Source organism: Falco cherrug, chromosome 7, assembly GCF_023634085.1.
Source record: "Falco cherrug isolate bFalChe1 chromosome 7, bFalChe1.pri, whole genome shotgun sequence".
Taxonomy (NCBI): Eukaryota; Metazoa; Chordata; class Aves; order Falconiformes; family Falconidae; genus Falco; species Falco cherrug.
Genome location: NC_073703.1, coordinates 22345592 through 22357967, shown reverse-complemented (window position 1 = coordinate 22357967; position 12376 = coordinate 22345592). Strand labels below are relative to the sequence as shown.

The window sequence follows — 12376 nt, the reverse complement described above, 5'->3', positions numbered from 1 at the left end:
GCAACTATTAGTGCACAGCAAAGGACTTATTTTGACTGAAAAACATGAGCGTAAGGAAAGGAACCAGCCATCCAAGTAAAATTCAGCCACCAGCTGAAGAGAAACGGTACTGTGTCCTGGTACCTGCTACTGTGGCTCGAGTGCTCTGCTTGATTGCTCCAACTTCCAAGGCCACGTGAGTGACAGATGACTTATGACCCATATGACACATATGTAGTGGGAGAGGGTCAAATAGACATGTTTACCAACACTGTAACGAGTGAACACCAGCGGAGAAATTAAAAGAACAGGAGTAGGCGGTACACCAAGACACCTAAAACATACTAAGAGGGGTAGTTTTTTTTAGGTTTTGTTTTTGTTTTAAACTACAAAAATGACATATCACCATCTCTGGAGTAAAAAGCACACCATACTGGTAGCCAGGCTGTCCAACTCACCTTTCATCGCTTCTGCCGACTGGATAAGCTCTGTAACAGCACCAGCAACCCGCTTGGAGAAAGAGGCCAACTGATGCTTTAGTTCGGGAGTTGGTTTTTGAAGGATCTAGAGAAAAAGATAAAAATGTAATAATGTGTATTAGTAAGGATTCCAGGGAACAGTCCCAAGGCACACTAGTGAAAGATTTATTTTATACAGCAATACTAGGGAAGCGGCACTGTCTTGCATTTATACAGGAACTGACAATACTGTCTGGGAGTTCTTGGTACTAAAACTAGGACAGAATTCTCCAGAACAGAGGCGCACATGTGAGTATGCGGGAGGAATACGCAGCTTTAGCACTCCATTCTCAGATACTATAGTCATTACCCTTACGCATCAGGCTTAGTCTTTCTGAGCTGCTGGAGAGGAGCTGATTTGCTACTCTTAACAAACTGGTTGGTCACCATTTCTACCCAACAGAATTACAGAGTTCTGCAGGCTCGTGCTAGTTGCCTGTTCTGGCAAAAATCAGCAATAGTGAACACAACAGAAATGCCAACCCTGAGCAAGACCCTTAAATAGAAGGGAAAGAAAGACACCTCGGAATTAAATTTGCATCAAGTATTAAACTGTGCTTCTTCAAATGGAAAACAGTCTGACATTCAGACAGTGAAGTTGAATTCTTCCCCTGAAGAGAAACAACATTTGCATTCTTAATTACCACACTAAAAGGAGAAAAAAGACAAAGTTCTGGAAATTCACATATACACAAGAACTACTTCTGAGAGAAGAGTGACTGACACAGAGAGATTCAAGAGCAAAACAAGAGGCTGAGACTCAAAAGTAACATTCAGGTGTGCATTTTCTTAATGTTTTCAAAAACTCTCCTGCCAAGCAGCTCTGAAAACTAGGTGCACATTGAAAATATATTTTACCTTTTTGTAAGCTTATTTCCCATTTTGCAGTCAAATGCCTAACCCCTTACTTTGACAGAATAAACTAAACTGAACTGTTTTCTTAACATTGCTGGGTGGGAACTCTGCCACTGGAGGAATTCTCTCGCTCTCTGAAAGTGCCATGCCAACGTACGGGTGGACTGGTCTCCCGCTTCCTAAGGATGATATTTAGTCAACTAGTTTCCAAAGTAAACAGAAGTACATGAATCCTCAATTGCTAAACAATCTGCAATGCTAATGAACTGTAACAAGACAGTTATAACCAACGTTTACACCCTGCATAATCCCGTAGTATGGCAGAACACTGAGCATCTCAAGGGTTATCTTCCCACACAAACAAAAATGTCCCAAAACCCATGAATATGCAAAGAATGACATTTTCTGCTCCAGCAACTGTGTCACTAGTGCTACCTACCATAGTAGTGACAATGTTGGAACTGAAGATACGGATGCAAATTTTAAGACTGGGCAGTTTACACACTACATTGTTTTAAAGCTGATTTAGACCTCTCAGCAGACTCTTACCCCCTGCAAAGTCACATACAGGCATGGCACGAGAACAGCAGCAAAGGCTTCAGACTTCCCTCAACTCAGCATGCATCAGTACTGCTCAAGATGGAGCATATGAATATATAGGAGGGCAGGTCAGTCTGTAACCTTGCTAACAACACAAGTTGTTTTATATGAATTTGTGCGTGCCCAACAGCTTTAATTAGTGTATTCCTGTGCCCTATCCCTAGCTAGGTGATTAGAGGAATATTCCTTTGAGCAATCAAGTCAGTTTTGTGCCACTCGCCCAATGCAACCTCTGCACAAGTCAATATACCAGCTTAAGAAATCTTAGATATTGCATCTGACAACTCTTGCACCTAAAAAGTATTATCTTCCAAGAAATATGGCTACTGAATAGGGTTCCTAGGCATCCCTGTGCTGAGATACCCATGCAATCATCCCTAGCCTGACTGCCAAAGGCATGACTGAACTCACTAACAATTGTATTACGAGGTGCCACGTGGACTAATTAGAGGTTTCTAATCTGAGATGATCCATGTTTCTGGAGGTTACAAGTTAAATGAGACTGTAGACCTAGGGGTTCTAAACTACCAGAGTAACAGGGATCAGGAAGCACCAGGATTGTCTGATGCTGAAACCATCTAGCTATCATTTTTATCTGAGCCGAAGAAATGTGGGTTAGGATGTTAAGTTAGCAAGACTGTATGGCAGGAGAACAGCTCGGGTAACCATGGAACAAGCCAACGTATCATTGGGGCTGCATCTAGACTGTGCCTCTGCTGCAGCTCGCAAGAGCTGGAACTGAGGGGAAAAGGCAAAAATCCCTAGAGCACAAAGTTTGTCACTTACGTGGGTCAATGCTCCTCCAAAAGGGATCTTTTTTCATCTACCTTCCAGATCTTGTTTACTTTTATGGTGCACAGTATGGATGTATTGTGTGTGTATGTGACTAGTTCTAGACAGACTTCAGCAAAGACTCATGATGAAGTCACCATCCCATGCAGACATTATGCCCTTTAATTGTGGCTGTGATCTGGGCCAGAGTCAGCTTTCTAAGGCAGCAAACATGGCGGGGGGGGGGGGGGGGAGGGGGGGAATTTTCTCATTGCTTTAAGGCCCTGAAAGTAAAGCAGCCTAAGGTGAGGAAAGCATGTTCTGCTTTATTGGAGGAACAGTGGAGGAACAGGCCTTTCCTACCTTAAGCTTCTTTCCTTAAGCAGAAAGAAGAAAATAAAATGAGCAAAAATTGACTCAAGTCTTCGGTCTGTTCTGGCGTAGAGTCTGAAATAAATACTATGACTGAGTTTGGGAGACCAAGTCTGAAAAAGTCCCTAAAGTACTTCTAAACTAAAAATGGATCACACCCCTAATGCTAAATTACTTACTGCTATGCAGCTCTAGGAATTACATTAACAAGTTCAACTTTTCTTGAACCATTTTTCCTGCTAGTGGCAAGCATAACTGTGACTTTCCTTCTATGTTACGTGTATTTTAACGAGGTGATGTAGACGATTAGACATGATGTATTCCCAGCAGTAAAGCTGACTTGGATTTGCTGATCTGCAGTTAGGGGCTGCAAATCTCAGTTTTAGAGACTGTAATATGTCAGCTTAAAGCCACTTAAATCTCTGGTATTCCGTGAAGCTGACTGCTGATTTAAGTCACCTCCAGAAACTTCATATCTCACAAATGTTAGTTCAAACACACATTATTGCTGCCTAAAATGTAACAGCAACCAAGGAACAATATATTACGTGATCATTGCGTATGGTCAAGAATAGCCACCTGAGAGCAGGATTCCTGAGTCTGGACCCGAGTGCAGTTCTGCGCAGAGCTTTGGGGTGTCACGCCTGGCAGGAGCTGTGAAGCTCTGAGAGGCTGTGCTGCCCAGGGCCTGGGGGTTGGCAACTGCAAAATGCACGTAAAAGTGCCTTCATACAGATAATGCAACCACCTTGGCCTGGGGGGCAGGGGCATGCTTAGTATGTCTAATGCTTACAGTAGGCTTGAAAGAATGCCAAAATGTCGTCTTTTAATTTCTTTGTCAAGGAACATTTTTAGGTCAGGACCCATACTGCCACCAGATCTGATCCAGAATTCAGTCCCATTTGAGTACTCCCAGTTTTCCATCTGTCTCACAGTTTGGGCTGAAGTACTGAGTTTACTTTAGCTTGCTTTTCCTGAATAACAAAACTGTTCCTAATCTTGTGACGGACTGATAAAAATGTGTCACTAGCAGCCACTCTAGAAAGAGGTCAGAGATATATATACCTGCATGCAGACAACTTCTTACCAGGAGAACATGTTCCAGGAGTTCCAGGTATCCCAGGGTACATTCTGTTCCGAAGCGCAGGGCTCTCTCTCGAACTTCTTCACTCACATCTGGGTGATATGATGCTTGCTGAGGAGGCAAAACAACATTAGGACCCCAAAACTGCTCCCACAAGAGGAGGTCATCACAGGGAAGAGACAGGGGAAAGAGAAGGGAAGGGATTTTTCATAATGTGCAAATGACATTTGAGCTCCAGAACCAGCCCTATCTGTTGGGAAGGTGTAAGCAAACTGCGCTCCGAGAGCACCAGCGCTCCCGTTCCGAGAGTGGCACAGGGAACACTTGTCCTTTTATCAGCACATCCTCCTGCCCCGGTGTGCAGCTGCTGTCCTTCCTTGTGTCCCTCCTTAGGTACTGTCAGCAGCAGCGCTACTTCTTTCTGCCAGTTGAGAACAAATAGAGGAAACCTTTGAACCACCTGAAAATACAGGAGGATTTACAATTTCTTCTAGTGAAAACATTGCTTGGAAAACACCTCGGGGCTGGGCTGGGCTCTTGGGCTGCATATACACTGTTCTACAGTGTAAAGGTTGTGCTCTTGGGGCTCTTCTTTTTTTATTAATACCAACGAAAACAAAAAGTGGAAGTGCAGTTTTGTTACCCACAAATGGCTGTTTACAATGTTTTACCGGTAAGAAATATGCTAGAACTTTTTTTTTATTGTAAGCCTGTACGGCCTACCACCAAGGAACGAAGGCAGAAGCAGTCACCCAGTTTCGAGACCGGAGCGCTGGGCTGGGCTCCACCAGAGACCTGGGGCCACGCACAGGCCAGTGCCCCCAGCGCAGGGGCAGTGGGGTCCCCTCACCCCCGTTTGCAAATGGCAGACGAAAAATGCTACCAAGTGCCAGGATATCGTTATTCCATGAGACAAACCCCACCACCCCCCACCCGCCCCAGCCAGCGCTGGCTGCCTTTTGTCACCCGGTACCACTCTGTAAGCATGAGCTTATGAACGGCTTCTGCCTGACACAGGGATTATAGACAGCAACAGGCACTGCTGGAAACATCTGTTTACAGAGGGAGAGGCAGCAGCAGAGTCAGTTCTTCGGCTTCTTGAGGATTTCCACCAAGTATAATATCCGCCATAAGCCTGACTAATTCAACCCTTTCATTCTTAATAACGAGTGAAAACTGCAGCCTCTTCAAGCCTTGGATTTTCTAAAATAAACTGCTAGGGAACTTTTTTACTGAACAGAAGTGCTAGTCGTTGACAAGTGAAACTTCCTAAACATCTTAAAAATTAGCATTTCCTCGCAGGGAAGAGCTCCTGCCACCCCGCAGCCTGGTCCCTCCCGTGGGGCCGGGCACGGCTCGCTCACCGCAGCCCCCCACCCCCCCGCACCCTGCTGGAGCTGGGCTGTGGGTTCCCTCTACTGGGAAGTTCAAGTTCAGCAGAAACTCGTTAGCCCCGTCACCTCTTCATCGGCTCAGCCAGTAATCTGAAGGGAAAGGATGTGGGAAGGAACGGGACAGGATTTTCCCAATCTTCAAACAAGCTCCAGAAGTCAAAAACATTCAGAACAGCTTATTTTTCATTTTTAACCCCCCCGAGTTTCCTATGAATACACGGCAAGCACCCCGATACGCCTCTTGTGCACTTGGAACACCGTTACATGAGCAGTTAGAGCAAACACCTGTCGGAGAGGGATACAGACTCCCTGTTATGCTTTGCACACATAGCCAAGACTGACACCGTAATATTTTGGGACCATTTTCAAGGTTCAATGACTCTTAAAACAAACCATCCACTCACAGCAGAGCAAAGAGGTGACAAAGTCCTTTTAGGAAGACATTTTTCTACCCCAGGAACATCCCAACAGGCATCTCACTCCACCAGTTAGGACTTGCAAAAAACCAAACCAAACCCTAAAAAAATCCACCTCAAAATGTTTACTTTTCCAGACTTGCACAGAAAGGCTGCCCAAGCATCTCAAATGGAAACATATGTCCAAAGGACCAGACCACACATCGATTTCCTCATGTTGAGGCGTCTCTCCACTCTCAGCCCTCATTTTACCTTCATGTGCTTGTGAAACAGTAAGGCAGCAAGCACTACTTGACTCTGGTACTACAACTTCTCGCCAGTCAGCACAGATCAACAACTTTTGGAGGTAAAATGTACCGAGATAGCCAGAATAAGAAATAAATAAATATCAAAAATAAAAAATATAAAAAAATCAGATCAGTGTTGTTTGAAGGAACCTGGAGAATTCGCAATGTCCATCCTCCTGCCTAAAGCTAGGTCAAGATTAAATTCCAACCAGATCACTTGGGTCTTTGCAAGCCTCCAAAGATGGAGATGTCGTATCTTCTTCAGGCCCCTGTCCCAGTGCTAAATGTTCCCCGCAGTGGAGTGACTGGCAGTGCCTGTGTGTCAGTGTTCAACCACCGTTCCACTGCCCCGCCACGCACCTCGGCGCACAGCCCAACGTGGTGCCCTCTCAGCAGCCTCCCGGGAGGTCTGAGGGCCGCTGCCAGGTGCCCCCCAAGCCCCCTCTGGCCCAGCTGAGCAGGTAGCTCAGCACCTCCTCGCAGCACCCATGTTCCTGCCCAGCCCCCCCGGCGGGCTCCTGAGCTTGCTCCAGTTCTGTCAGTGCCCTTCTTCTTCGGGGAGCCCCAAACTGGGCACAGCATTCTGGACACAGGCTGAAGGGTGGTGAGAAAAGATGAGTAATCGCTTGCCTCAATCTACCGGCTACGCAACGATCTAAGACATTACTCACTGCAATTATTTTCTATGCTTTTGATGGACCTGTTTCCTTTCCAGTAGCAATCATTAAAAATAGTGATATTATGCACAGGTTACTTACTGCATAGTCATTATTTTATACAAATAGGTAATAAAGACAGAAATTGTTATTAACTTAGGGCCTGCTCTAACCTTCAATAAATGTAATTACAGTGTTTCCACTGACTTTAATAAGAGTTGTCTTGGTTCATTATATCCCGCAGTAGTCAACCTCATTGTCTTTTGAAATGGCATCTACTTATAAGCATAGAATTAGTAATGAGCACTGTAAATTCATGTATAGCAGAACAAGCACAAGCACACACACAACTGCTAATAAGTCAAATCCCTTATACGACTTGCCTTAGGCAGTTGGCAATAAAACAGAACTTAAATTTAAATTCCTAACACCAGGGAAGTCTGAGCTATGTTGTATACCATAGATGATATATGTGCATTTTTGTCTTGGCCCAAAGGACACAAAATCTGGTTATTTGTCAGTGCTTATTGTACAGACCAGCTTAATCACACCAGAGTCCCCTCCAGTATTTGTCGTCTATCACAACAACCGAGTTGCACTGCATTGCACAGCTTTTATGGCATAGTGAGGCTAGGACTGCTGGTTCCTACCTCTAAAAATCAAGGGATGTGGCTTATTATGGAAATGCCATATACAGCAATCAATTTGTAGAAATGAATGGCATAAGATTTCTAAGTCTCTGAGCAAAATCTGTAGAAACAGGATTTTCTAAATAAGTCTGGTACAAACTGTAGATTTAAAAGCTTTGTTAAATGACATGGCTATTTTGTCACACATTTTAGACAGTGCATGAAATTAGTATACCTGGAGACTTTTATTCCTGTTTGCCCAGTAACTGCTCTTAATTTTAGGAAAGCCAGACAAGATCAAACTGGATCTTACTCCTTGTCAGTGTCTTATTAAAGTTAAGTAAAATGATTCCCAGCTATCTTCCTTCTGTAGATGGCTTTCTTTGTGAAGGTAATTCCCTGGGAGATCATGAATGCTTTTCCAACATCCCAGACCTTCATTGCTCGGTTTGCAGGAACTTTCATCCTGACGGCCACTTGCAATGCATAAACTCCTAAACCATTAAATTAGTTGGGAACAAATACAAACATAAAAAGGTGAATGCTCATAATTACATATTGGGCTGCGTATTATGGTGTGCGTTTGTAACATTTTTTGAAACAGAGGATTCTGTTCCTAAGATTTTGCTGCCTGTCTGGAGACATCGAAACAAAAATGTGTCTGTGCTAGCCACTTCCAAACGACAAGGGATGTTTAGTGCACCTCAGCACTCGAACTCATGTCTGAATTGCTTTGTCAGGATGCTGCACAACTTAGCCTCCCTTAGAAGTTTCATTTAACTGGACTGTACCTAAGACATATTAGGCTACAGTAGCTCTCATGTAAATAGCACAGCTGTTTAATTTTCCCATGCAAATCAGAGCTGCTTTGCTTTGTTGACCTGAGTTTGTTGAGTGGAGAGGACAGAATCAAAATCTGAAGCATGCAAAGTGGTCAAGAGCTCTCAAACACTAAAAACCCTGTTAGAAAATGAAGTCAAAATAAAGTTTAAATCAGTGGTTTTGTATAAATCCAGTTAGGACTTGCACTTCTGTATAAGGATCATTCTAAAACCAAAATTAACCTTTTCAGCTGGGCAGCATTAGGCTAAAATTAATCTGGGACTGATGCAGACAATTAGGATTTGACCCAATACTGAAAATCACACCCCTCACAAAGAGCCACCACTGTTTTACTGTCATCTTCTGTAGGTGTAAAGGCAAAAGTACATAAATATAATTTACAGGTAAAGGCACTTTTGGATTACTACTAAAGACCAAAAGTAATGAGATCTTTACAATCCCCCCCTTTTTTTTTAGATTTATGCCTAGATCTTTATCAACATAACAAAGACAAACAGCATAACAGCCATTTATATGACATACACTTTCCCCCCAGTTTTGCAAATCAGTTTTTGAAAGTTGTTTAGCTCAAGCAAGTGTAGAAAACAGGGTACCAATATTTTTAGTGCAAAAGCAAACCACATTTTTGAAAAGCACAGAAGAAATCGAGCAAACCGACAGGTTTCGTTAGAGGGGAAAGGATTACTAAAAATAGACCCGAGTAATTCCTTTCATCATTCCTTTCACTTTTCCTAGAAATAATGAATTTGTGACCATAGGATTATTCATATAATCTACTACTTGCACAGATTGTTTGTCTTCCAGTGTAATAGGAGACTGAAAACTAGGAAATTTCAGGCCAAATTAAACTTCTCATTTTCACAAAAAGAAACCAGTCAATATTAGTGCTGCTTTTTTTGTGCATAGCACAGAAAATCCTTTCTGAGAGAGATGTTCCCTTAAAATCATCATAACCATTAACTTTCCCATCTGAAAAGTAAGGCATTAATAAAAAGAAATGGAACAGAAACTATAACATTCAATGGAATAGAGGCACACAGAAGAAAAAAAAAAAAATCAGTCTTAGGCAAGGAAGTGGATTTTTACCTTACAAGCTGTTAGCATGTCAGCCACTGCTTTGCGGCTCAGATTTGCTGTGGCAATCACATCCTCCTGTCTGCACGAGTTCCCAGCTGCAACAGCTTTGGCAGTTGCCATGGTGATTCCTTTCGTCATCCGGATTGATTCTTCAGGTGATGATGTCTTTTCTGGAACCTCGCTTGACTGAAACACCTAAAAGTGAAAGCAGAAGGAAAGCCTGATACCATTCAAGCCCAGGCAGAACCACCACAACAAAGAGACAGCACATGGAAGCAGCCTTTGAACAGCAGGAAATTAGAAACATATTCAGAGCACTTGAGTATCATTCTTGGTTGACATGAGTCTGGTCCTGATAAGCCTGCTCACCTACAGACAGCAGAGAGAAACAATAGCTGAGGGAAGCACACAAAAAAAGGTTAACCCATTCGTCTCATCTGATATTTAACTACCTGGGTGACAGTTTGTTACAGACAGCTGTTCAGAGTGTTACAGAATCAAGAGAATTACTATTCATTTAATTAAATTCTTTTTTCATCCTGACTGCTGCTTAGGCTGGTCTACTCACATGAGGAGATCCTTCCCCTGCAAAAGCTGGGCCTTCCAAGCCCTTGTTGATAGCACTGTGCAGGACAGCCTGAGAACATCGCTAAAATATCCAAATGGCTCTTAATAAATGTGGAGGTGGAGCGTTGTCTCTCATGCTATACTTAGTCTTGCTCAGAAACCTGAAGATATGATTTTGCAGCGTGAATCGTGTGAAAATACTTCAAATTATCTGACAGTACACACTGCTCTCATCAATACTGGAATATGTAAACTGTGTTAAGATGTAGGTAATAAGAGCTGGGTAACCTCACTTTTATCTTAAATTTCCTTTTCCCAAGCTTTAGTCTGTATTTGCTTGCCATTCTTTTAGTGTGCAGGGGCAATTTGGAGAGCACAATTAATCAGTTTCTTGACTACATGCAACCTAAGTAGGGTGGTGGTTACAAAACGAAATGTCTGGACAAATATGAGCCTGGTCTATCCCATGCTCCTGGTTCATCAATTATTCCACTTTCTCTCTCCAGAAATGGAATTGGTGTTAAAAAATAAAGTCTAGTTAAATATGTGAAGGACATCCCTCAGTGTTGCTCAGATTCAGTCCCTGGAGTTCCAAGTCAAGCCTGACACATGTTCTTGAGCACAGATGTGTCATCCCGGTTCCCCTCGACCCTCTCCTAGCACTCTGCTTTTCTCCCTGTGAAAGGGATGACGCCACCACTGCTGCAGACCCATTCCTTTGCAATGCTGACAGAAGGAAAAGGAAGAACATTTCAAAGAGATACCAACCAGACTGAGAAAGCAGATGTGGTACTGCACAACCCTTCAGTGACAGATCTGGACCCATTTTAGGTCAGTTACGGGAAGGAAGGAGAATGCGGCCAGGCCTTCATGAGGATACACGACAGTAATGTGCACTAGGCACCATACAGAACATTCCTGATCAGATACTGAATCAGGAGTTTTTACCACTGTATGAGCTTCCAACAGCTATGTACAGGTATTTTAAAAAAAATAAATTTAAAATAAACAAGGGTTATTTCTTCATTACAACAGCATTGCTCACACAATGAAAAATACATGTTTTACGGAGGGCATCTGACAAGGCAAAGCTGTGCCAGTGCTGTTGCAGTAAGAACTGCTAAGCCACAGATTATGCAACAAAATATTTTCTGAAGACTGCATCTATAGGTTCTTCATAAAAATGGACTGTAAGTAAAGGAGGGGGGAAAAAAATCAGGCTTTTTCATAGACACACAGGTATTAATTTATGTCACTGACAGGTGTACTAGTAAAAAGAATAACTGAAAGCTGCACCTGGAGGCTATACTTCTGTATCTTAAGAGGAAGGAAACCAACTGTCATGGTCTAACACCTAATCTGGGAGAGAATTCCATGCTATTCTTAATTCCTGCTCAGACAGAGTATCAGTTAGCAGGCCATGTATCACTTCCTTTTGTAATAAACTATCATTTCATAATAAAGGAAAACCAGAAACAAGATTAAACTGCAGATGCAGTACGGCTATGATGCTGAGGAAACGTTACCAAAGCCGGGACCAAAAAATAAGTGAACAGCATTAGACTCCAAAAAGAATATCGGTGGTGAAAACTTAACATCTAAAGAACAAAGAAGCTGTTCATTGCTTCCAGATGTGTACACGGCAGTAGCATCTCAAATCTTAAAGCGGGGGCCGGCAGGATCTGAAAGCAGACAGGCTGAAGCGGCCTTGTAATCGTACTTTCACAGATGATTTGCAACAGGTAGAGAGAACCAAACACGCGCTGCACAGCAGCAAAGTGTAGCGTGAGGAGGAGTGCCTGGGCAGGCCGGCTGAAGTGTAAGAGCACACTTTCAGAACTGCCACGTATGGCTATTTTGTTCCGTACCGTGAGTTCCTGTTTGATGTACTCGATTGTGGCCTCAAGAGCTCTTGTCCCCCGAGTAGCTTCATCTTCCACTGCTTTAACAGTCTTCAAAAGCGATGTGACATTTGTTACCATCACCTGAAGAAGAGAGAGGTGAAAACAAAACCATGTGATGCCTTCCTCCTATTTTTCAGAGACAGCAGGGCATGAAACAAGGCAAGTTAAGCTAGGTACCGTCCTTACTTCTAAGAGGCTTCACAAACGACACTTGTCAGGGACCTAACAGCAGCTCTCCTCTGGGCAGTTCCTGAAAGCTCCTTGTAAACTGTAGAAACGTAGCACAAATAACCGCAGAGCGATACCATCTGAAGTGTACGTGTTCCGACAAAAATTTTACCAAAAAAATGGAAAATGCACAACATTTCCAGGGTAGGTCTCTTACACAGATTGCTTGTGTTAGTGTCTTTTCTTCCCACATGTC

The 12376-nt window shown here is 43.1% G+C and overlaps 1 protein-coding gene across 4 annotated transcripts in view; it reads right to left on the bottom strand.

Annotated features, from left to right (window-relative positions):
- Positions 1-12376, bottom strand: part of TLN2 (talin 2) — a 203880-nt gene that overhangs the window by 22146 nt on the left and 169358 nt on the right. For all 4 annotated transcript variants that reach the window (XM_055715245.1, XM_055715244.1, XM_055715247.1 and 1 more), the window contains 4 exons: positions 11917-12033; positions 9491-9676; positions 4183-4290; positions 438-543 (listed from right to left, as the gene is read on the bottom strand). In XM_055715245.1, the coding sequence (XP_055571220.1) occupies positions 438-543; positions 4183-4290; positions 9491-9676; positions 11917-12033 (517 nt within the window). The remainder of the gene's footprint in view (positions 1-437; positions 544-4182; positions 4291-9490; positions 9677-11916; positions 12034-12376) is intronic.